General features: G+C 40.9%; 2 protein-coding genes across 5 annotated transcripts in view; both read left to right on the plus strand.

Annotated features, from left to right (window-relative positions):
• The window catches only part of LOC130851943 (protein diaphanous homolog 1-like), a 39733-nt gene extending 32391 nt beyond the window's left edge, over positions 1-7342 (plus strand). For all 3 annotated transcript variants that reach the window (XM_057732611.1, XM_057732613.1, XM_057732605.1), the window contains 9 exons: positions 808-916; positions 1338-1448; positions 1757-1875; positions 2499-2615; positions 3225-3340; positions 3842-3906; positions 4593-4772; positions 5542-6306; positions 7175-7342. In XM_057732611.1, coding sequence (XP_057588594.1) covers positions 808-916; positions 1338-1448; positions 1757-1875; positions 2499-2615; positions 3225-3340; positions 3842-3906; positions 4593-4772; positions 5542-6306; positions 7175-7327 — 1735 coding nt within the window. In that variant the 3' untranslated portion in view covers positions 7328-7342. The remainder of the gene's footprint in view (positions 1-807; positions 917-1337; positions 1449-1756; positions 1876-2498; positions 2616-3224; positions 3341-3841; positions 3907-4592; positions 4773-5541; positions 6307-7174) is intronic.
• A 429-nt stretch (positions 7343-7771) lies between these two features.
• The window catches only part of LOC130851965 (protein diaphanous homolog 1-like), a 53834-nt gene continuing 35114 nt past the window's right edge, over positions 7772-26491 (plus strand). The window contains exon 1 of one of the 2 annotated variants that reach the window (XM_057732626.1): positions 7772-7814. In XM_057732626.1, coding sequence (XP_057588609.1) covers positions 7772-7814 — 43 coding nt within the window. Of the gene's footprint in view, positions 7815-20735; positions 20913-26491 lie in introns of those variants that run through there. The other variant, XM_057732643.1, reaches the window with a different exon arrangement.

Genomic DNA, 26491 nt, shown 5'->3' on the forward strand with positions numbered 1-26491 from the left:
TACAGTGTCATAGATCATTTTCTAGCACGAACAAATATATTGCATTTACTAAGTTATAACACACCTGCAACTCCAAAAGATGGTATCTTAGAATTAAGGAAAGATGGCTTATGCCTGTAAAACCAATCTCATGTATAGGATAGACTTTTATTTTTGTGGAGGAGTTTGGTTTAACAAAAGCTAAATCATACCACCATTCTTTTCAACTTGTTTCTTTTTATTTAACAGTAGCTCCTGGACATAATTCTATGGCAGTACTTCTATCTTATGATCTTTAGTGGCTGTTTAGCATTTCATACTCTGTACCGCCCGTAATTTAACCATTGCTTCATTGCTAGACTTTTAGGTAGAATTTTTTTTTTTTAAACACATTCTGACCCCTGCTCTAGATGATAAAAAGTTTTATTAATCAATTCTTGTACATATATTCTTTGTACATATATTATTTCATATTTATGTATTTATGTTGGATAGATTTTCTAGAAGTAGGCCAATGTTATGTGCATTAAAAAATTGGTACTGTTAAATGCCCCTCCAAAAGTTTACCAATTTTTACACTGTAGAACAGGGGTCTCAATTTAGTAAATATAGGTAGGAGTCTAGGGGCGGATTTTAGGGAATGCATTTTTCTGAAGAGTTGGTCCTTACTTTCCTGTTGATCTGGCCTCTGCTCTAGGTGATGAGAAGGATAATGTGAGAAATCCAGAATGTTGATAATGTCTGTTGTGCCTCTGTACAATCTGTTGTGTACCTGTCTGTCAGTGCACCCGACCAGTTCTCTCTCTCCCTTTCCTTACTCTCTGGCAGGAATGAAAGAGTTTTGGAGGCGATGACAGAAAGAGCTGAAATGGATGAGGTAGAACGTTTTCAGCCACTGCTGGATGGATTAAAAAGTGGGACCTCCATGGCTCTCAAGGCAAGTATACCTGTGAAACTGGGCCCAAGAGTAGAATTCAAGATAGAGAGACTTAAGTTCATTTGACCTTTTAAGAGAACACATGGAGTGGTTACCAATGATATGTTTTATATTTCAGAGGGCAGAGAAAAAACTGTTTTCCTCATTATGATATGGAAAAAAGGCATGGTATTTATTTACAAGCTAGAAAAACCAAGGCCTAGAACAAATTATACCATAGAATCCCTGGAATCCTTTAGATGTCAGAGCTCTCCAGACCTGTTTTTAAACCAGGTTATATTGCTGTAACAGGAAGTCATTCTTGTAGTTTTTGTACTGAATCTTCTAGGTTATATTTGGGCGCCAGAATGCATGTAAAGGGAACGGAATCTTCATCTCTAGGAGTTAACAATGACATAGCTGCTGAATTTTCTTATTTTAGGTGGGATGCCTACAGCTGATCAATGCTCTCATCACACCAGCTGAAGAACTTGACTTCCGAGTTCACATCCGCAGCGAACTGATGCGCTTGGGGCTGCATCAAGTGTTGCAGGTGAGATGCAGCACTTCATTAGAAAGGCTGGGCTCGTTCCTTCCTGCTCTTATAGCCCCATCATCCCTGGGATAACTTTGGTTTTCAGTTTAAAAGCCAGGTTGAGGGAGTTTCTGGTGGTCTAGGGGTTAGGATTCGGTGCTTTCACTGCCGTAGCCTGGATTCAATCCCCGGTTTTTGTGATCCCACAAGCTATGCGGCACGCCAAAATTTAAAAAAATTTTTTAAAAAAGCAGGTGAAATGTTTGGGTTTCTAACCAGCATAGGACACTTCTGGGTTCCCTGATCTATACTTTTGCTGTTGACAGGACCTTCGAGAGATTGAAAATGATGATATGAGAGTGCAACTAAGTGTGTTTGATGAACAAGGAGAAGAAGATTCATATGACCTGAAAGGACGACTGGATGACATTCGAATGGAGATGGAATATCCTTTTACTGACTGGGTTGAAGACAGACAGGACATTCAGTTGCATTCAGTTGTAGATCCCTTTATGGAATGGTGTGGGATTGATGACTCAGAAGAGGGCATTAGCCCTGTCTTCTTAGTAGATAAGGAAGGTGCCTTCTGATTGCCATTGGATTTATTTACCTCAGTGTGGACCAGAGAAGTTGGGAAAGGTGATTGGAGGGTTGCTCAACATGGAAACAGCCATCAAAATTAGTATAGACCTCCTAGAACATGACAGTTTAGCTTATTAAGATGTAGAGCTGCTTTTTGGAGAACATAGACAAGTCAGTGCTCTCTTGCATGTGTCCCTGAGACTGACAGGGGGAAATAATTTAATTACCTATCGATATTTGCCACCAGTGACTCTGAGGCAATTACCTTTTTGTTTCTGTCTGCTGCTCAATTTTCAAGCTAAGTACTAGGAATTTTCTATCTCTGTGTATAGTAACCCCCGACTCATTGGTCCCCTGGCCAAAGGAAGTTTACGGAGCTTAAAGTTTAGGGCAGGGTTTAGAAGTGGCATCTTGCTACTTTTCCCAAGAGTTGGTCAAACATAGTTTCTAAATATATGCCTTCCTTAGCCTCTTCTCCTTTTCCACTGACTTCAGTGAAGTCTTCCAGATTCTCTTAAACACAGTGAAGGATTCAAAGGCAGAGCAACACTTCCTGTCCATCCTGCAGCACCTACTCTTAGTCCGAAATGACTATGAGGCCAGGTAAGATGGTATACCTGTGAGAAGTTTTGAATTTGAGCCTAAGTGGAGAGAGCAAAATTCTTAAATTCAAAGATTATCTGTAAAGAGAAAAGGTAAAGACAAAGACATGGGTTAGAGTTCATTTTTAGTCTCATATATACAAAGGGAGTTGTTAGTTGTCCCTTTAATCCAACTGAAAGACATCTGTCTCTATGAAAGAGATGAGAGTGTATGAGGTGAACTGCCCTCCCTCTTTTGGGGTGGGAGGGTGAAGATGATAGCAAAGAAAGGCAGCCATTTAAAGTTCATTCATGTTGAAATAGAGTAAAGATTCAGCAATAGCGCTGTCCGTCACAGGCAAGATCAGGCTGGAGTGTTAGATGGAAAAGGATTTGCACTCAGAGGAAGATGACAAGAAGTTTTGACTTTCTGAAGTAGATGGGGTAGTTGATGTGGAAGAGGGGGATTTCTTAGCATAGCAGCAATACTCTGTTAATTTTATGAAAAGGTCTTTTCCAGAGCATTTATTCTCAGGTCCTTCTATTGTCAAAGCAGTTAGCTTTTTTGATCCTGAATACCATAATTATATTTTGGTTTTCCTTTAATAACCTTATTTTGTTTCTTCTGTAGACCGCAGTACTATAAGTTGATTGAAGAATGTGTTTCTCAGATAGTTCTGCACAAAAATGGGGCTGATCCTGACTTCAAGTGCCGGCACCTCCAGATTGATATTGAGGGATTGATTGGTAAGCATATTTTGTCTTTCATTTTGCATCTTTTTTTCAGTGAATATTTCAGAGAAGATACTTTTCTAGCCCCCGGGTATTTCCATTTTCACCCTTTCTTAGGTAATATAACCAATATCTGTGCTAGGAATATACAGGCCTTTACTTTATTTCTACGTAATTCTAAAAATGTATCCTGTCATACACCACCCCACCCCACCTTTTGAAGGGACTTCAGGTATTGTCTGTGCCTCGTGCTGGTCCCAGATTCGTAAGTATTACTTGTAAGCATTCTCTGTGCCACCCAGCATGGTGGCCTTACTGTGTAACAGGCACTCAGAAATTATATGTTGAACTTAACTGAAAGTTCCCTTTCTTTGTCTAGTGCAGAACATTAAGAAGGATAAGAAAAATAAACAAAAGGAACAAATTCTGCCCTTTGGTTATGTGGAAGGGCTTAGACAGTGAGAGGGGAAGACAAGAACTGGAAACTTGACTTACTGACTCTGCCTTCTTTTTTAGATCAAATGATTGATAAAACAAAGGTGGAGAAATCTGAAGCCAAAGCTACAGAGCTGGAAAAAAAGGTATGTATGAGAGATCAAAAATGATTGGGATATATCTTTCTTTCTTTGTATAAGGGTTTTGATTTTTCTGACTGTGAAACAGTTACCTGTGATATTTTCAAAGCGTTCAGCACACGATAGCAGTTTCTAGGGGAAACCTTTTTGGTATAGGTTACTCCTTGGAAAAGTGGTAGGATGTGATCATGAGGAGCTAGTCAGTTATGAGTTTGCACAGTTCTTGGGCCCCTGAGCAGGAGGATAGACAGATGACACTCTCATATAATGTTGACAGCACTCGGGTTTGCTTGACGTCTCAGGCATCTTATCCATAGAACGATAGGAACTGAATGTATCTGAATTCTCTTTTTCTCTTTCGTTAAGGACTCCTATTATTGATAGGTTTTTGATCCTTGGGACTACTGGGATTGTGCACCTTAGCTGTCCTGGTTAAATGTCTTTAAAATCTTAGTTGTTGTTTTTTTAAAATAACTCCAAGTATAGATAGACTATAGAAATAATCCCTGGCTTCCCCCTGCTTTAATCTTGATTTTAAGGTTGAAATCGTGGTGGCCTTTTTTCCAGGCATTCCTTGGGTCAATGAGCTCAACAGATCAAGGATTAGCACAAAACAGTAAATTATGGGGAATAACACCAGGCTTTTGCTGAGATGGAGAGCTTACCAAGAGCCTAATTTCTTTCTCCTCTAGCTGGACTCAGAGTTAACAGCCCGGCATGAGCTACAGGTGGAAATGAAAAAGATGGAAGGTGACTTTGAACAGAAGCTCCAGGATCTTCAGGGAGAAAAGGATGCACTGGATTCTGAAAAGCAAAAAATCACCACAGAGAAACAGGACCTGGAAGCAGAAGTGTCTCAGCTCACAGGAGAGGTAATATCTGAACAGGGGATGCAGAGTGACCTGTAACTGCCATCAGCAGCCTCAGGGTGAGCCTGTGTTGAAGTGGGACTCTGTCATCTTACTCCCAGGGAGGGTTCAGAGACTGATAGGTAATTTAGTTAGATGGTGCCTATTTTCAAAATCATAAACTGTTTTGTTTTGGTGGTAAGTAATACTTAAGATAGAAAATTTGGAAAGTACAGAACAACACAAAAAATAAAATGAGTCACAGTACTACCCAGAAATAAAGATTATAGCCTTCTAATAAATTTAGGAGTAAATACTAAGTAAACTGATCTCATATTTGCTAATTTTCTCTTATTTTAGTCGTCTCTGGACAGATGTATGCCCACACACTCTCTCTGCAGTTAGATATTTATGTGATCTGTGATACTTGATAACTTGATCACTTATGTGGTTATATAATAATTACCTGTATATCCCATGTTAATTATGTAACTGGAATATTTGGTTTACTTGATCTTTGCATTTTCTAATCAAAGGGAGAGTTTAACATAAACTTCGAAGTTGCCTTTTTAATGCAAAGCATACTGAACTAAGAACATGAGGACATGAATTCTAGTTTTGTCCCTGTCACTAAATAGCTGTGTGACTTTAGGCGGAGCCTTTCCACTGACTCCTTTCACTCCCTTCATGTGTAAAATGAGAAGTGTAGATTAAGTAATTTCTTAGGTCCTTTCCAGCCCCAGCGGTCCCTGAAGTGGAGTGAGAAGTACTCCCATTGGTGTTATTTCTATAGGTTGCCAAGCTGTCCAAGGAACTGGAAGATGCCAAGAAAGAAGTGGCTTCACTCTCTGCTGCAGTTACTGCTGCAGCCCCTCCTAGCCGTGCTGCTGTTCCCCCTGCCCCTCCTTTACCTGGTGACTCTGGGCCTGTTATTCCCCCCTCACCCGCTTTACAAGGAGAGCTTAGCACAGCCCCCACACCCCCTCTTCCTGGGCATGGGGCCATTCCTCCTCCTCCACCTCCTCCTCCTCTGCCTGGGGGTGCCTACATCCCCCCACCCACTCCTTTGCCCGGGGAGAGCAGCATCCCCCCACCCCCTCCTCTGCCTGGGGGTTCCTGCATCCCCCCACCCCCTCCTCTTCCTGGCGGTGCCTACATCCCCCCACCCCCTCCTCTGCCTGGGGGTTCCTGCATCCCCCCACCCCCTCCTCTTCCTGGCGGTGCCTACATCCCCCCACCCCCTCCTCTGCCTGGGAGTGCCTGCATCCCCCCACCCCCTCCTCTGCCTGGCGGTGCCTGCATCCCCCCACCTCCCCCTTTTCCTGGGGGTGTTGGCATCCCCCCACCTCCTCCTCCCTTGCCTGGAGGACCAGGAGTGTTGCCTCCCCCTCCCCCTCTTCCTGGTGGAATCCCTCCACCCCCTCCATTTCCTGGAGGCCCTGGCATTCCTCCACCTCTCCCTTTTGGAGTTCCTGCAGCCCCAGTTCTGCCATTTGGATTAACCCCAAAGAAAATTTACAAGCCAGAGGTGCAGCTCCGGAGGCCAAACTGGTCCAAGGTGAGCATTTCTGTCCATCTCTTCATTAGTAGGTTTTAAGAAGCTACTTTAGTTTCCTACTTTGTGTTTTGTACAGGTTGGGCTTCTCTTTCTTATGGTTCACATCTGTCTTCAAGTTTCACTCATGCATATGTTTATTTAGTTAATAGGCATATCCTGTATGCCAGATCTCACTTGGGAGAGTTCTGTGAGCCCTATACTCTGCTACAAAACCTAAACTGATTCATAAGTTAATGTTTTTGCCCTTTTCTCTGAGGGCATGAGTGCCGTGATACCACACAGTTTGACAGTAGTCATTTCACCAGTCAGCAAGGTACTAATAATTTTGCTGAGCCCAAAGTCATGGATTTATGGGTACAACTCCCTACCACTCCCAGTCCCCCCCAGTAAGGAAGTTACACAGGATATGTTTGCATGGCACGGTATGTGTTTGAGAGCCCTGTGATCCCGCATCAGCCTTTTGCTTCTGGAAACCAAGTTAAAATAAAGGAGCTTAGGGATTTGTTCATAAAATGAACAAGTTTGTTAGAGTTCACCACATTGGTGGGAAAAGTGTAATGCAGGCAAGGGAAGATGTGAAATAAAGCCTTAATGCTTCTAAAAGTAGAGGATTTGGGGTTAGAAGGAGGATAAACAGCATAACTGATTCTAGTTGTTGAATAATCACCAGTAAACACATAACCTGGAATCATCATCTCCTGGTGCCACCACAAAGAGCATAGCTGCTTTCTGTGTCTCGGGTTAGTCTTAGTCTAGTATAATGTTGACAATAACCAGCCAGCTGCTGCTTTTGCATCTTAATCAGTTTTCTAGGTTGGAAAGTACAGAGCTCAGTTTAGTAACTCTTAACACCTGCCTGTATCCACAGTTTGCTGCTGAGGACCTTTCCCAAGACTGCTTCTGGACAAAGGTGAAGGAGGACCGATTTGAGAACAATGAACTTTTCTCCAAACTTACCCTTACCTTTTCTGCCCAGACCAAGAGTGAGTCCTTTCCTCTTTCATGCAAAGTGCCAGTGTAGGACTTAGAACATTCGTTAAGGGGATCTTCCATTTCTTTCCCTTCTCTGGGTGAGGGTTGAAGAGAGCTGGTCATTCCTATTCAGAAGAAAATATGCTCATTTTGTCTTCTGGGGGTGCTGAAGTTGGCAAAGAGAACTGTTGCGTGTAGGTATTTTACCCCCAGTTTTTTTGTATGTGGGTATTTTACATGCATGTAGGTATTGTACACAAGTGTCACTTGTGGGGATGTGAGATTAATGTGACAGAGCTCAGGCTGGGCCCATTTTGATGATACTCTTCAGTGGATTCTGGCACTGCCTTTAAGGTGCCATCCTCACACCTGTGTACATAATTGATGAGTTGGGCAGAGCCTTTAGTAGGTCAGGTGGCTGAGCAACTGTTTTTGTACAATAACAAAAAACCATATGTGATCCCTTTTCTTTTTTCTTTCTTTCCAATATCTGATGCTTTCTCCTTCCTGGCACTTTGCTCCTGCAGCTTCAAAAGGTAAGAATACGGAATAGCCTTGTGTGTTTCTTGAATATTAGAGAAAAAAATGAAATAGATGTAAAGGAATTTCTCTTTAGAAAACTAAGACTAGAAATTGGGGATTGATTTCTCTTTTGCTAGTATTTTTTTGAGTCCAGAAGGACCAGTAGCTCTGATGTTAACTGACAGGGAAGAAAATTATTTTAAGTTGAAGCTACGATATACTTGTTCTTTCTTTGGAAGATGGGGACAACTTAAATAATAATACTATTACTTTACATCTGTGTTGTGTTTTACAAATTTCAAAGTTTTTAACAAGTTTTACCCTATTAGGACTGCAAAGAAACCTTATGAGATAGGTAGGGTGTGTATTATCTCCATTCCGTAGCTTACATAGGCTGGTTTGACTTCTGGTCTGTCTTTTCATATAAATTCTTGCTTTTCTTCTTCACCTTCATATCTCACCTTTATTTTAGAAGAGCTGATCTGTTTCGCCCTCTTCTTTCTTCACTTCCTAATTCTTGTGGTTTCATGCTGTCCTGTGATAGGGCACTTATAGTTATTTCCCCAGAGGGATGCAGTATTGGAAAGATATTTGTCATATTCCTAATGATAGTTATAACCTAATAATTTTGTATATCCATCTTCTTTCAGCTTTTTTGTTTATTTAGAGGTTTATTATGACCCTAGTGATGACAATTAAGTGCAACTTCAGAGCACCCCTTCCCACAAGCCCCGCTAGTAAATAAGCATTTTTAAAGATACTTACTACTTTTTTCCTTAAGTGACCTGATGGGACTAGGCTGCAATTTGTTTTAATAAGAAACCTAACAGAGGGAGTTGCCTGGTGGCCTAGTGGTTAGAATTTGGCGCTTTCACTGCAGAGGCCCAAGTCTGATCCCTGGTCAGGGAATCATCCCGCATGCTGTGTGGCATGGCACAGCCAAAATACACACAAAAAAAGAAAGAAAGAAAGAAAAGAAACCTGTGCCTCTGGCAGCCCTTAGTTGCGTTATGTATGTAGGAGTCGAAGATCACAGTGCTTAGGCCTGTCCTGTTGCCCTAGTGTTCTGGGCAAAGTTGCCTTTTCCTACAAGAGATTTATCACCTTCTGAACTAAAGTTCAACTCAGAGAATTACTTCCACCCTCTTAGTTAAAAATGCTGTGATAATAACCACTTATACTACTCTAGGATATCAACAAATACTAGTTGCCAATCAAAATCAAAATCAAATTTGCTAACTTATAATTTATAAGTTCACAGAATCTATCCCTGTGTTGGCCTCTGGTGTCATTTTCTTTATGGTGGATGCATTCTGAGTGCCACTGCAAATATATGCTGACTGGGGTCCCTTTTCCTCCCTGCTCAGTCACCATCCTTCTTTTATCCTGTACATTTGTATTACTGTTGATTGCAGTGGGGTTTTCTGCAGTGTAGTGGTTTGCCTCAGCATTATATTCCCACTGTGTATTGGTATGTAGTATTTTTTAAATACCTAAGCAAGACCGTGTCTCATCTTTTGTTATTTTCAACAGTGTAACCAAACTTTTTAATGTTCCTTTAGTCTTCAGTTTCTGCCCTGGAAACTACTTTCTATTCATTGATGACAGCTTTGACTCCCTGCTGTCCGTCCCGCACCCACCCCCCCAAATTATTCTTAGAAATCTCTGTGTCTTAATCTGAAAGGAATAGGTATGAATTAGTCAATTTAGTTCAGCTTAGTATCAGTATTGATTTTCATGTAATAATAATCATCATTAGTAGTTTGCTGCTACTTTGACGAAGGATATTTCTAGCTAGTCTTTAGTTAGGACTTTTCAGGTGTTAAATTGGTACCCTGTCTTAATTTCCCAGTCTTTTTATTAGGAAGCAGTAGAGAAGGTATTCTTGAAAAGTATTAAATCATGAGCAATTTCCCAAACACCCTAAATCTTAATCATTTTAAGAAATTCCTGGGAGAGATTTATTTTCCTGTCAAAAAAGTACTTATGGTTAACCCAGCTCTAACAGTTATCTGCAACAGTCACATGCAGCTTGTCATCAACCACGCTACATCTGTATGTTTCCAATCATCTTCCCCCAAGAAACAAATGCTGCTCCCTTTAAAAATTATTTCTTCTTTGGATTTTCAGTGTTTTACTGACTTTAATGTTTGGTTTATTTTTTTCTTCTACATTTTTTTGCTTTCTTTTCCTTTGAGTTACTCTGCAAATCTGTGGTGGTGCAAGCAGTATCTGAATGTTAGGGCTTGTTCTAAGGTGTATTTCTTGGTGACAGAATAGTTGCTTTGACATTGTGTACATGGCAACAAGTAGCAGATGGAGGTGCTACATGTGGACCCAGTGCCACAGTACCCACCACGATCAGGGTAACTCACCTGCTGTGCCTTTCCTGATGCAGTTTTGAGCCTCCCTCTCTTGGTGCTCTGGTTGGCAAACTTAATACAGACTCCTCCCAAGTGGCCCCTTTCTTTCAACATGACCCCCAAAAAACACTTTAGGAAAAAAGACTTTAGGCTTCTTAGACTTTAGGTTTTTATCAGGTAATGAATTTCAAGCTAAGGAAACTTCAGAGGTGAGGACTCAGAGGATCTAGAGCTCCTCAGTATGAAAGCAAGGTTTACTTTGCTTCTGGTGCTTTGAACATCTCTAGTATAACATTTCAGAATACCTTCATTCTTAATCCTTTTTTCAAGTAGGTAACCAGTTTCAGTTACCAAGTCTCTTATAGTCTTAATATTGATGGTATAATTAAATGACGGATAAATACTCATTACCACTCTATAACTATCTCCTCTTCCAGATGAAGTGGAGATATGGGTTAAATAACTTTTTCAAGGCCCTATAGTAAGTGCCAGAGGCAGGATTCAGACTCCAGACTGTGACTCCAAAGTCCTGCTCTAAGCCCCCGCTTCCCAGATGTGTATGTCCCTGCCCTAAGAGCTTCTGAAAGCTTAGATCCAGATGAAACTTGAAGAAGAAGATATGCTGGCTTCTGCTACCACCTCATCCATTCTGGTACGAGTGTTCTTGAATTGGAAGTGACTCTTATGAGTATGAAAAAGGAACATTAGATTAGGGAAAGTAAGATACCAGATATTTAGGGTTGAAGAAGAGGAGCCTGTTCAGATTACAGTATATGTAACTCTAGCAAAACTAATCCAGCTGGAGAAGTACGACATGTGTATCTAGTACAGTAGACGTCTTGCTTAGATGATTTCAGCCCAGTAGTTGCCAGTCTTGATGAGGAAGTTATTTGGACACAAGGTTTTCATAATATTGCATTGTTTCCTCTCCCAGTTGCTAAACACAACTCTGCTGTTTGTTAAGCGTGGTTGTATCCCCCTTATGTTTTAGTGATACCTGAAACCTCCCGTATACTGACTGGCTCCTCCAGGAATGAACATTGAAGAAAACATCCACCTTACTCTTGACATCTGCCTTCTGTAGTCAAAGATCTCCAGCCACTGCTTCATTAAGGTTCAGGAAAATGTGTGCCTTTTTCTAAGAGAAGAGCTGAGAGAGAGGAGGTGGTCCTCAACTTTATACTACAGATGCTCTTATGCATTTTTCTCTCTTAAGGATTATTCTCTTGTTTCTGATCTCTTGACTTTCTGTAAATCAGGAATTTACTTAGTTGATTTATTCCTTGACAGAGAATATTTTGAATTTTGATTTGATAGCCAGTGCTGTAAAACTTCTAATCCTTTTTCACGCTGTCACCTTCCTTATGGTGATCAGCAGGGAGTCTTCTATCATGGCTTCTTTTTTGAATCTGCTTCTTGAATTCCTTGGGGACACATTCAGTGATTTGATTTTATTGTTTTTCATCTTCTCCTAGGGAGCATTTTCATCACTCTGCTGGCCTCAGGTCATTATTTGTACAAGATAATTAGTTTTTCATTCTGCTTTCTTCTCTTACTCTCTTTTGTTGATATCATGATCCCATTAAAAGTATCACCTCCTAAAATGTAGGGTGGTAAGTGATAACTGATGTCCTAAGTACAGTGATGTTTTTCTTTTTAGATCTATTCCTTCCTTCCAAAAAACTTCTGAACTTATAAAAATCCACAAGTTAATCGTCCTTAGTAGGTATGCAGTGGACAATATGTAGCATTAAACCCTCTCCCTGTTAAAGTATGAGGTGCATTTCAGAAATTGTGAGCATCAAAATTATAAGTGATTAATGGCAGTAATTTTGAAAGAACTCTGGCTAAAAAGTAAGATCCTGACAAAAAGCTGAACATTTGATAAACAATAACAGTGTTCTAATTAGGATTTGACTGGGCCCAGATCCCAAGGTTTGTGATGTGGTCCCACAAGTCAGAACTACTGGCAACAAGTGGTAGGTTTATCTGTCTACTGCTGTCCCAGTACCTTCTTGCTTAAGGCTTCAGGCTGCAATAGGAGCCTGTATTGGGGAAGCAATCCTATCTTCCCCTAAAGGAATGTGAGGGTCTTTCTCCTTTTCCCTGTGATCCTCTTCTGTCCACTAGGTGGCACTCACCTAGTTGGATCTTTATCAGGAAACACCTTGGTGAATCTTTACAACCTCTGCAACTTTAACCTCTGGAAAGATTTTCTGAGAGCTCATCATGTTCCGCCTTACTTAGTGAGTCTTTTGGCAGAAAGGTGTCTGTTTCATCAGTTCCCTACCCTTTCAACTGTATAGGATTAGGACCAGAAGCGCTGTTCAAGTGAACATTTGTCTTTTAATTACTAACTTCTCTTGGATTTTCAGCAGGGTCAGATGTTAGCACACAGCAGTTGGGCAGTTCTATAATATCAGATAGTACTCCCTTGTGATTTAAAAACTTAAATCCACCCATATCACCTGGGGTTATGAGGACGCCTGTACGTGAGATAATTACCACACCTCTCTTGGCTGTGATCTTCCATCACCAGTGGTGTAAAAGAAGAACTGCAGCTACCCCCTTACATATCCCTCTATACTCCAAACCTTGCCATCACTATTTGCCTTGAATCCACTGGATCTATTATTGTGTCTTGTATCTTGGTTTATGTCACTCACCACAGGAAGCCCCAGACTCCCAGGTTATCCTCATCTCCCATACTTGAATCCCCATAAAGTTCTGTGTGTCTCCTATTCTGCCTTCTCTTCCCATCCCACCTGAGCTTTTGAAACCCATCCACTGTGTCCTCTGGAATTCATGGTCCATTACTAACAAAATCTCCTATATCATCAACCTCACTTTGTTGCTCCAGCAGAAACTGGGCTTTCCCTCAATACTGCTTTCCCTTTTGCCCTCTCACATGTTGTTTTTTTCCCTCTCATAAACCTCACCCCAATGGACCTGAAGATGGGGCAGATATCCTCTTTGTTCTTCATTGCCATTTTCAGATCAGTCCATCTTTTCCTTTCCTAAAACCCCGTAGTTTTGAATCTCATGACATCAGATCATAGTCACCCAGTTTCTCTGTGCTGTCATCTACTAACACCCCAAGTTATTCCTCCTCTGTAGTACGCCAGTACTCCTTCTTAATTCTTAGCAGTTTCTATACAAAAGGATCATGATCCTGCCAATATTCTGGCCTCACATTTCCTGGCACTCTTCTTTTGCAGTCATCTGTCCTCCACCCCATCTCACCCATCTGTCTTATGGTCATCACCAGAACTGCAGCCCCTCCACGATCTCAGTTTTATACCACCCCCTTCTATTTTCTTTTTCTTGTGAAAGATACAGTTTATGTCCAAAAAATATGTATCCATTACTGCAGTAAAAACTAGATGTCATGCTAAGTGAAGAGAAATTGAACCATAGTAGCAGCACAAATTAAAATGCTGAGATAGTTTCATTCTAGAGAACCCAAGATGAGGTCCCAAAATTCAAAATAGGGTGCTGTGGATGTGAGTTTAGAAACAAAAAAGATGAGAGGGTGTTTCTTAATGGTACCACCTTCTATTTTTTTACCTTGCTGTCTTTGATACCCTGACCCCAACAATCTTTCAGCCCCACTGGGACGCCACTCCATTTATCCTTCATTTTTCACCATCCTTAACCACCTTGAAGACTTCACTCTCCTCAGATAAAATTATCATTAATAATTATAATAATCCTTCCCTAGTTTTTTTTCCCCCCATTTCTCTCTCGTTTCATCATACTTGGTTGGCAAGGTCACAGTCCTGGTTAATTCCATCTCTGTCCACCCTGCCTGGAACTGTGCAAATGGACACACTGGAGAAAAGGATACAACTTGTTCTCCTTGATACACTTTCTTCATTTGGCTTTCAGGACAGCAGAGTCTCTCTCTTGCCTCACTGGCTGTTCTTTCTCCTGTTTCTCCTCTGCTCAGTTTGCAATGTTGCTGCAACAGATGTTAAACATTTCTAGTCCATTCAGTTTCCTACTCTCCTAAATGATTATTTCATACCTTTTCTCCCATCAAAGGCCCAACACCTCCCTCATCCTCATTCTCAGTTGTTGAAGATGTTTTCTTTCTACATCTTTTGAGAAAATTGAAACCATCAAAAGAGGAACTTCCACAGATTCCCACCATTACTTTTACCTACTTTCTGTGTCTTCTGTGACCATGTTCCTGTCTAAAGTCAGTTTCTGGGCTAACGTGATATCCCTGTTTCAACAAACATATAGAATACACTGAAAGTATAAAATCTCTTTTTCCCCTCTCAGAGGGACAGTGGTTAACCATGCCTTTCATATGCATATGTTATTCTAATAAAGGAATAGGCAAAATCCTTTTCTCCTTGAAGTGGCAAATTTTCAAGTAGAACCTTACTGGAAAATTAAGGGGCGGGCGAATTAAAAGATAAAATTATAGACGTGAGGTTATATACATGTTTTTAATGTAATGTATGTGGTCCCATTTGATATACACTGCTATGCATTTTGCTTGACATGTTTCAGCATCTCTTGATATCATTAGATACAGATCTACCTCATTACTTTTTCTTTTTTTTTAATTGAAGTATAGTTGATATACAATGCTGGGTTAGTTTCTGGTGTACAGCAAAGTGATTTAGTTATATATATTCTTTTTCATATTCTGCCTCACTATTTCTAATGGGTAGTTGAATTCTGTCAAGTAAATAGTACAAGATGATCCCTTATTGAGAATTTAAATTACTGATTTTTTATATAAGAAGCAGTGTTGCCAGAAACATTTTTATATTTATCCCTGTGTACTTGTATTTTTGCACAATAAATTCTTACAAATAAAGTTTCTGGGCCCAAATACTATATGTAGGATTCTACCATTTTATACTTCCACCCAAAATAAGAAACTATTATAATTTCTGGTAGGGCAAACGTGTTACCTTGTTTTAATCTGACCACTAATGAAATTGAACCAGTGGTTATGCTTCATACCTTGACTCCTTCCTCATCTGTAAAATGAGATAGATAAACCTAAAGATACCTTTCAGTTCTAAGTTTATGGTTCTCTTACTGTATTTTTCTTTTTTCCTTGAATAAGCTGTCTTTGGTGTTATCTGTCTACATCTCACTCTTATTTTGACAGCTCTCTAAATTCTTGTGTTGGTTTGTTTGTTTTGGTAGGAGTTTCATGCTTCTTATTCCATGCCCGGGGGCCAGGCATTAGGAGTTGCTCCTTGCTTACAACCAGTGTTGGGGGATAGAAAGCTAAGCTGGTGTAAAACTTTAAAACTTTTGCATGAAGGCTGCCGATATAGATTCCACGGAAGACTTTCTGGTGGAGATTTAAGGGAGGGTGTCATCAGATAAAGATAATTAAACTTTAATTCCTTGTAAACTAGTGCAATTTGATATGTTTTATCTGCAGTGTGCTCTTCTCCTTTTTCACCACCAGATGGCACATGGAGCTCCTATATTTTAGATGTGTCATTGTTACGTCTGGTGGTGATGCAGGCACGTTAGAGAGAGGCAACCTCTGTTGTTTTCAGATACACACTGACCATTATGCTGCCCTCTACCGGTCAGGAAATTCACTTGGAGGACTGATAAGTAAAATGAAGACAGGAAGCTGTAGCTTGCCCTTTAAGGAAAGGATCTTGTCCCGTTGCAGCTTGTATTTTTATAGGAGCAATATTAATATTAGTGCTCTTTTGGGGTCCAGAAGCTGGAGAATGCTTTTTGGTTTTCTTTTTGTTTTAGTCTGATAACTTCATGAAAGTATAGCCTTCCTTTCAGAGGGCTTAAAGAGGGGCTTATATTTTACCAGCTTGGTAGTTCATTTTATCTATATTATATATATATATATATATATACACATATTTGTAATCCCATTATATACACATTTATAATGCCATCTTTGTCTCAGTTTCTACTGAATAGCTACTTTAAGCACATTTAAGCACATAATAGAACTACCCACAGATTATATACTGATAATTTCCCAAAGATACTGAATTAATTTCCTTCAGGGAGTTCCCCTAGGCTACCGTGGGTAGAATTTGCTGGTGCAGAAAGGATTTTACAGTCAACCCTTCCGTCATTTATTAACTCCTGATTATCTTAAAATAATCCCAGTTTTAGAGCCTTTTTCTAGCTATTCAGACTTTAGTGTGTGCCTCTGTTACTATTCTAGACATACACAGACTGAAACTGTATCTTTTAAACCCAAGGTCCTGTCTCCCATTACCTACAGATTCCAGATTTTATTTCTGACAAAATGTTATTTTATGTGGCATTGAGACTTAGGCTATCTAGTATGGGATAAGTATTGCCTAAATTTCTGTCATCTTAGTGCAGTTAGTCCCTATCCTTAAATATCTATTTGTACCAGTAATTCCCAAACTTGAGTGTACATAAGGATTACATGAGGAGTTTGTTGTTTTTTGTTTTTTTAATTTTATTTTTGCATTGGGTCTTCATTGCTGTGTGCGGGCTTTCTCTAGTTGCAGCAAGCGGGGGCTACTCTTTGTTGCAGTGCTCAGGCTTCTCATTGCAGTGGCTTCTCTTGTTGCAGAGCATGGGCTCTAGGCTCCCGGGCTTCAGTAGTTTTGACACATGGGCTCAGTTAGTTGTGGCACACGGGCTTAGTTGCTCTGCGGCATGTGGGATCTTCCTGGACCAGGGCTTGAACCCCCGTGCCCTGCATTGGCAGGTGGATTCTTAACCACGGCACCACCAGGGCAGTCCCGAGGAGTTTGTTAAAGGTATAAATTCCTGGGCTCTACCTCCAGAGGTTCTCAGTTACAAGGACTGTAGAAGGGTATGTTTTTAACAAGCTCCTCATGTAATTTTGTTATAGATACACTAACATGGCTTGATCCATTACTTCAGTGTTTATTTCTTTTTCCATTTTCTGCTCGCTGTCTTCCCACTCTCTGCTATAGTCTAGAAGATGCTTCCTACTTTTTCTTGTAATGATGTTTTGATGTCTCTGTCAGAGTGAGTGTCGTACAGTTATCCTTGTTTTTGTGGAGGTCATCATGATCAATTAGGAAACAATCTGACATCTTCTGTTAACTGCTACCACACTTGCTTTTACAAAATTCTTTTCTTGCTCTCTTCCCAGCCAGGTCTCGATAGGCATCTTAGAAGACCAATTCTGAAGAAGTTCTCTGGAGTCAGTGAAGTAGCTGGGAAGCAGAGACTAACTAGCCTGGAGAGGGTGGATGGAGGGCATATGACGAGAGGTCTCTCAGGCCCATACAGCAAAGATGGAGTTGTGAGGAACTGGAGGAAGTCCAGATCATGGTGAAGGCTGTTGCAGCTGTGCAGCTACAACTCTTATTCAAGTTTGGTTCTCTCACCACAGAGACCTGGAGTTGGTAGGGATTAGAGACGTGTTTAGGAAGAGGAATGGTATCTCAGGGAAATGTCAGAGCAGAGGTGGGCTTTGGGTGGGTTTTGCAGAAGGGTAATCCGGGCTCTTGGGCTCCTTAGTGGAGCCCAACACTGCTGCCTCAAGCAAAAAGCTCTGTTCTGAGGATCCCTTATACTCTTTGGGAATCGTTGGGTCTGAACTTGCTTTTCTGCTGGTATGGGACAAATCTCCCTCCAAACATGAGGTTAGACAGGCTAGTTTTCAGGGATTGCAGAGGGTGTCTCCACTATAGAATGTTTCCTCTGGGTCTTTTCTTTCTGCTTCTCTATTGTCTATTTTTCTATGTAGGTAATATAGGTAGTTCAGAAGTCAAAATGGTATTTAAAAAAAAGTCTAATTCCCTTCCTAGTATTCATCCATCCCAATCGTCTCCCTCCCTGGTTGCACCGCACAGTGCAGCTTGTGGGATCTTAGTTCCCTGACCAGGGGTTGAACCCCGGCCACGGCAGTGAAAGCACTGAGTCTTAACCACTGGACTTCCAGGGAACTCCCTAGAAGTAACCCTTTTTATTAGTTTCTTTTAGTGTTTTTGAAAAATGCAATTGTAGCAAATACTAATGTAGATTCCTATCCTCCCTCCCCTTACCAAAAATACTGCCTGTACTGTCTATACCTTGCTTCTATATCCTGGGCATTTTTCTTAGTGCATAGAGATCTTTCTCATTTAAAAAGATTCTAAATTTGAAATTTTGTAGTTATCACTTTTATAATGAACACTACAATAAAATAGAAATACATATAGTAATGAAGTAATCTCCTTTTTTTGGAAACAGTCCTTGCAGTAACCCATTTGCTCTGACTGCATCTTAGTGTGCATGTGTCCTTGTGTTCTCCTTGCTTTCCTTGCAAACTCTTTCATGTAACAACTGAACAGTTAGTTATCCATACCAACTCTAAATGTGCAGCAATTCATACTAGAGCCTTACAGCTTATGTGGTATGGGGAAGAGAGACTTAAGACTTTCTGCTAAGGGGCCTTTCAGATCTCCAGCTAGTTCACTGGAGCAGAAGCAGAGCTTTGTATTACTAGCACAGAGACACTATCCATAAAACAATATGGCCTTCCTACTTAGTTTTGTTCTGGAGCTAGCTGCTGTAGAACTTAGTACCCTGTAACTGTCTCATTTTATGACTCTGGTCCATCGCCTTTGTAGCAACATGGAAGAGTGCTCATGATACAGTATTAGGTGGAAAAAGCAGGAAACAATTATATGCAACCCTTATTGCAATTGGGTTTTACAGAAAAAAATGCAGAAGTAAAAGTCTGAAAGGGAATATACCAGAATACTGTAACAGATTTTGTTAGGGTGCTAAATTTTTTTTCCTTCAACTTTTCTATACCATGGTCTCTTATTTTCATAATGGGAAAGACAAAAGGGTTAGGAAGGAAATTTGCTAGTGTCCAGGATGCTTGAAAAGGGGGTTTCTAGAAGTATTTGGACCTAATAAATTAATCTCTGCAAAGCAGCGTGCTAATATCCAGTTCTGTAGAGCAGGTAACAGCATCTTTTACTTCATTCTCCCTAGTGATCCTAGCTTACTTCTCTTTGAAAAGTGAGATTACAACTTAAAAAGCGATTTGTTCTGTTCACTCTATTGGGACCCCAGTTCTACAACAAAAGGGCATTGGTAGCCCCATGTCTGCAAGATGGGATGGAATCATTCTTCCCTCCTGCTCCTATTGTAATCCCAACTCTGTTCTAAAAGTCAGTGATTTTTTTCTCTTGGATCTATTAGATGAGACGATAAGACACTCTCCTATGTGTGTGTGTGTGTGTGTTGCACACGTGTGTGTTTAAATTTCCTCTTTGCAAGAAAAACTGCTAAAATCCTTCCAAGAAGAATGTCCCCCTTTTCCTATTCTGCTTGCATTCCTGTTCTGCTTGCATTTTCCTTTTCAGCCACGGGGTGTACGCAGTTGAGCTATTTTGGCTCAGGTTCCAGATTGTGAGGTCAGAGACCAGGGATTGGAGGAGACTATCAGGTGACTTTCTGTAACAGTGACGTGGTCCTGCCTTCATCCCCACCCCTTCCCCCTCCTCCTTCCCCACCCTTTCCTGGCTTCCACCTTAGGAACAAAGAAAGGAAAAAAACAGCAGTGTGACGAAAACCAGCAGCTGCATCTGCAGACTTAGGCTGGGGGCTGGGTGTTTATTCCATCTGTTCTCTTTGTTATGCTTTTATCCCGTTACTTCCCCTCCCCAAACCCAGAATAAAATGGAGGGTATTTCTAGGATCCTTTGTTACAGAGAATGGCTTAGAATTCTGCAGTTTACTCCGTATTTAGGTTGGGGGTGGGGAGGGTGAGGCTGAGCAGAGATTAAAACTGTTCCCAGCACCTAGAAAAAGATGAAGGTATTTTGTCTTCTTATTCCATTTTATCTGAGAATACCTATTTAATGTCAGATACTGTGACGGATGCTTATCACCCATTCTTTCTAATTATTAAAACAATGCTACCTAATAGGTATTATCTTCATTTTATAACCAACAGATATGAAGTATAGAGTTAATATGTCCTTTGCTTACTGAGAGCTCATAGCAAGTAAATACCAAGCCAGGATTTGACCCCAGGTCTGTTGGGCTCAGAATCCAGCATTATTGAAGGAGTGGCAAGAAGGCAGGAATGTCCGAAAAACCTGAGGTGCCCGCTGCTGGGAAATGTCCTGGCACTGTGCTCGTGCTCTTTGCTTTTCACCAGTGTCCTGATTTCTTCAACAAATAAATCTCAAGGGAGAAAAGGAGATGGACGGGAACATATAGGTTAAAAGAGAATCAAAAAATACGTTAATAAATCCTGATTCATTTTTTTTTAAAAAAGGAAAAGTCCCAGCAGCTTTATTTCCAGCACCTTATTTTGATGCCTTTTCTCCTGCCCTCTCGCCCTCCTGCTTCCTTGCATAAACCTGTCCTACCCTTTTGCTGACTTGCTTGGGGCAGTGCCTGTCCTTCTAGCCCCTACCCACCCACATCTCTGAAGCTGATCCCGTTGTTAGCACTCCCTTATTGAGTCACCATCCTGGGTGTGCTGGGAAAGTGTCTGTGAGAAGCTCAATGACTGTATTGTCTGAATGAGCAAATGCTTGTCTGGGTGCCCAGATTCCGAACACTGCTTTTCTGCCACCCTTTCACACTTCCGTTTGCCCCCTTCTTGCTAACTCTCAGCACTTGGTTCTTGTAGATTTGGAATTCTGGCTGGCTTTGTTCTTGACCTTCAGATTTATCCATTTCTGCCAGTTTGCTCCATCCTTCCTTACAGCTTGCACATCCATGATGGTCCAGTTCTGTCGGAGTTAGCAGATGGGTACTTGTTTCGGCCAAGAGGTCAGTGATAGAAATCTGGTTACCTTTGGGCAGGAATAACAGCCGTTCAACTGGCATGCTCTTTATCTGTCTCCCCCACTGTGGTGTATACCTGTGAGTGGCTTTGAGGTGCTGAATTTTCCCCCCATGCATATTACAGCTATGAGGAATATAAAGTAGAAATCCTCCACGTGGGCAGCTTCTTACATTAGCACATGATAGGGCTCTCTTGCTCTGTCTCCTTCCCAGAATCAAATAGTTCATGTAGAGCTTAACAGACATAGTTTATTGTATGCTGGGTGGACTTGGTGATTCCATAGCTATGTTATCCTCACAGAAAGTTGTTATTTCCTACAGATATAACCAAGTATTCTAATCTTTCACATATGCTGGGGAGACCTAGGCCTCTTCCACAAAGCCCTGTTTTTTAGAGAGAACTGTAGTAGTACCAGAGTCCACTTTTTTTTTTAAACTTCCTATTATGATTCTGTATTTGTGTGTGTATTGCCATTATCTCACTTTATGGACATTGGATAAACTCACATGTTTGTGCTGCCTCATTTGAGTAGTGGAAGGGAGTGGTGCCTTGGATCCACAGGTTTTTTTCAACATATTTCTGCTTTTTCCATCTTTTCGTGTGTTCTCTTTTAGCCATAAAGTATTTGGTTTACTCAGGGGAGCTGCAGCATGAGATTATGAAGGGTGTTCCCAGTAGAATAGACACAAATGCCTCAGGCTTCAGTTTGGGCAGAGCAAGTAGTGAGTGATCCTGAGTCAGTGAATGAGAATTAAGGATAGGTGGAGTTGCTTTATAGATCAGCCTGACTCTTTCATCCCTTCAGGTGTAACTGGCTTTAGAGCCAGTCTGTGTTCTCAGCAGTTTTTCCCCAAAGTCCTTTTTCCTATCCCACTTAGTCACTCCCACCTGCGATTCTTAAGAACTTAGTTGCCAGGACATCAGGCAACTCCCCACTCACTCCTCTATTTCCTGTTTGTGGTCTTCATTGAGAGAAGCCTGAAACAGGAATTCCTGGGGAAGTGATGGCTATGGCTGTGGGATTCCGGGGGCCATTAGCTCATTCTGAAGTTGGGGAATACTGTGCTGAGACGGACCTCCCTTCCATTCTGTGGGCCCTGAGAAACTGTTATTAGTCATAACCAAATAATAATAGACTCCGGCTGCCGACTTTGTGCCTTGACTCTGCTTTGTTTTTAGAAACTGAGAATTATTTTCTTCTTAGCCTCAATTTCTACTTTCTGAAATTTAGAATTCAACATAGGTATCAAGATTCATGACAAAATTAGCTTGGAGTCTGTAGGATTGATTCCTTTGACATATGCAAAAATAGTGAAAAAAAAGAAAAATAGGGTCCCTGTGTTGGACAGCAGGGGGTGCCCTTTCCCTTTGTTTTATTGCCTGGCACTCCCTGCTGCATTCGGCCATTTTAGATAGATTGTTTTTGCTCCTAGCTAACTCCATTTTGTGTTAGTGACGCAGGAAAAAAAAAAGAATTCTGCAAGGGAGGAGCCTGGCGGGGGGAAGGAGTGAGACAGGCTCAGGCACGGCTGCAGATCTTTACTCAGCACTTATTCAGCAGGGACTTACCTTGCTGCAGGCTGCCTGCATCCTGAGCAATGGATGCGGCAAGACCCTGCCAGCCGAGCAAAGAACAAAGTGATGCCTGGCTACTGGGCGCCTACTAACCATGGCAGGGTGCTCGTTTTGAGACAGCATGCAGGACAACCCCTTTGCCTTATCAAGAGTCTAAGCCTGGATTTCAGTGGTTTTTACCAAGGAGATGTTTAGGCTGGTATCCTCAGTTAAAGAATCAGCTAAGAAGGAAAGATACCCTTTTCACTCAGTTGTCTGAGAAGAATCAGGGAAACGATCTGACTTAAAAAAAAGAAAAAAATACTTTTATTTTTGAAAATGTAACCCCTCCCCCCACACATATATAATATGTACACACACACACACACACACACACACACACACACACACACACACGCAAACAGAATAGTATGAATAACCATGTCTCCATCATCCAGTTTAAAAACTTAACTCATGGCCGATCTTGTTTCATGGACCTACATCAACCTCCTCCTCACCACCCCGCTTATTTTAAAACATATATCATTTAATATCCTTAAGTAGTTGAGAATGTGTATCAAAAAATAAGGACTTTTTAAAAAAAGAGAATCATATTATCACATCTGAAAAATTCTTTAATATCACATCATATCCACTTAATGTTCTTAAAGTAGTATTTTTTTAAGTTTGTTCATCTGAATCAGAGCCACACAAAGTCTATACATTGCAATTGGTTGATGTCTCTATAGGTTCCCTCTCTAGCTTGCCTTGTGTCTTGTTTTTTTATCTTGCAGTTTGTGTATAGACTTAATTTCTTAAGAAGAGAGGGAGGATCTCTCAGGTTGGGACTGAGAAGGTTCAGAGCCAAACTTCTCTTCTTCACACAGCAGAGCCTCCTATCTTTAGGATTTCCTCAGAGGTGATGGGAGAGGAAGTGAAGGGGCAGTGCTCTGTAGCCTTCAGAGGGAGAAAGGGCTGGAGTCTTATTAGGAGAGTGGCTTGTTTCTCCTGACATGATAGTCTGTTGACCTACCCAAAGTCTTTATAACTTTGCAGACTGCTCTCAACAGAGAACATGGTTGAGGTGGGCCATGTTCTTTCCTAGGAATTAAAGGAGAGGTTTTTAAGCTTTGGGACACCAAATTTACCTGCTCTCTAATAGCTGCATCCCTAGAGTCATTCCAGATCCTCAGCTTTATCTCCCAAACACTTTTTTTTTAACTTCATTGGCAGCCTTTCTCCCTGGTCAGACTTAATTAGTAATACTTCATAGACTGTTCCCAGAATGAAAAAATATAATGTTGTGGGGGGGTGGGGGTGGGCACATGTGAAAATTCTTTCATGGCTTCAGGATTTTAACACCCCCATGACCTTGTTGGAGATAACCCCAGGGACGGGCTTAGATGCAGATGATGAGATGAAAGCCCTTGATGCTCTTTCTCCCCTTTTGGAAGTGGGTTCGTGACTCTGACTTTCAGCAGCCACAGCAGGCGGTCTATTCCCTTGCTTTGGGGGAGAGCACAGGTTGCAGAAGGGAAGTTGCAGTTGCTGACTTCTTGGCAAGGCTGGCAGGGCACTCATAAAGTCTGGTCCTTGGAGACTAGGTTGGCTGAGTGCCTAGTTTGAAAGCTATAAGAATCTTCTAAAGAGGTCAAGGTTGCAGCAGCTCAAATCATAGACCCTGGCACTGACATGCTTTTTATCAAAGTCACCTGAGTGATAAGAGTCTCTCTTCTACTGTTGTCAGCAGAGAATCACATCTGTTTGCAAATAAGGTTCTCCTCCTTCCCTCTCTACTAAAGTGCTGTGTCCACTTCTCTTTTTGTCCCTTATGAATTTCACACAACTCTGTAAATTGAAATTAGCCCTTGAAGTCATTTTTCATTTGAGACATGAGGCCGTTGTTCTGGCAAAAATGGGAGCTGGAATTATTGATAAGGTTATATGTTAAGTACTGTAATACTTGTATTCTGAATTAATGCATCATTCCTATAACAGGACTGGGAAGGCTACTAATTGGAGTATCCTGTGTGTTCTGCATTTTGATTCTTTATCTTTCCTGATGGTTGTCGGTGGGATCTCCACCTTCCCTAGCCCAGTGTCAAAGGCAAACCAGGGCCAGCTGTCCAAGGATGTGAAAACATTATAGCTGGCGTTTATCACAGTTCCCTGGTGGATGACAATTTTAAAAATTTACACATAGTTTCACTATCTCACTACATTAACAAACCAAACTATTTTAATTTGTCCATATTCCTTTGTAGTCTTTGCTTATACTATATATATACTTTTTTAATATATTTTTTTGATGTGGACCATTTTTTTAAGTCCTTATTGAATTTGTTACAATATTGCTTTTGTTTTATGTTTTGGTTTTTTGGCAGTGAGGCATGTGAGATCTTAGCTCCCCAACCAGGGATCAAACCCTCACCACCTGCATTGGAAGGCGAAGTTGTAACCACTAGACCGCCAGGGAAATCCCTGTATATATACATTTCTGTTGTTTGTAATCAGAAGTGTGTGTGTGTCCATCTTTTTCTTCTTTAGTTCAGGTTGAAGTGTACAAATCCATACACATATGGGTCAGTGAATTTTCACAAAATTAAAAATGAAATTTACATCCAGATAATTGACATCCAGATCAAGAAACAGAACATTACTAAAACTTGCAAACTCCTTGTACCCACTTCCAGCTACAATGATCCCTTACTCCTCCCACCCTGACTCAGAGTAGCCACTACCCTCACTTCTAACAGCATAGATTCCTTTTACCTAGCTCTTGTTAGTCACAACCTATTTAACTTATTTGTTCGCTCCTGCAATACACATTAAGTGTAAAGTCATATCACTTTGAAGCACATATCTAACCAGACTTCAGTGTTTGTTTTACACCCAGCCTATTTGATTCTTTTTATTAGATAATTTTCAAATTCATCTATTTCTCTCTCCATCCCTACTGTAACCTTAGGCCATGTCTTATTTCTTACCTGAATATTAAACCTCTCTTTTTTTTTTTTGGCCATGCTGCGCAGCATGCAAGATCTTAATACCCTGACCAGGGATCGAATCTGCGCCCCCTGCGGTGGAAGTGTGGAGTCTTAACCACTGGACCACCAGGGAAGTCCCTGAACCCCTCTTTTTTAAAAAAATTTTTATTTTATTAAAGTCTCATTGACAGTCATTCTGTACTGTATAGTAATACATACTTAAATACTGTGCTTTTGCCTCTTTTTTTTTTTAATAAATTGAAGATTTTTCTCTCTTCCCTCCCTATTATGAAAATGAGGATTTGATAGTTACATTACTACCCTTTCCTCTCCTCCAAATTATCATTATCTAATTTTTAGGTCTTCTTTTTCATATTTGAACTTTTTATCATTAAATATAGCAAAATATAGAAAGCTACATAGAACAGATGTGCAACCTAGTGAATTATTATAAGGTGATGAATATCCTTGAAATGCCACGTGTCAGGAGATAGAAACTTTCCAGGAGACTTGTAGAAACATCCATGTGCCTCTGCCCTGTTGTGGTCCGAGTGCGAGTTGGAAAAGAATTTCCAGACACAAGGCAGAATGCAAGGAAGAAGAGTTTGTTAGAGAGAAGGGTCACTGCAAGAACAGCGAGCCAGCTTCCTGGTAGCCAGGGAAAGTCGACAATGAGCATGGGTTGCTTGCCTGTTTTTATAGCCAGGGAACCTGTGGTTGTCTGCTGACTAGGCAGAGTATCTACACTTCTAGTGTGCTGAGCGGGAGAAAAAGGGGGCAAATATCTTTCCTTATGTGGGATGGGCAAGGGACAGAGCATGCTGCTTGGGAGGGCTCTGGGACATTGCAATGGTTGCATTGTACAGAGTGATAGGAGCCCTGTAACCCTTCGTTCTGGCAATATTGGCCCTTTGAGTCTATCTTGTTCTTTGTCCTTGGAGCACAGCACATTCCCCTCTAAAAGAAACTGTAATCCCTACTTAAAGTATGGTCTCCATTATTTATTTATTTATTTATTTATT

This window comes from Hippopotamus amphibius, chromosome 1, assembly GCF_030028045.1.
Source record: "Hippopotamus amphibius kiboko isolate mHipAmp2 chromosome 1, mHipAmp2.hap2, whole genome shotgun sequence".
Taxonomy (NCBI): Eukaryota; Metazoa; Chordata; class Mammalia; order Artiodactyla; family Hippopotamidae; genus Hippopotamus; species Hippopotamus amphibius.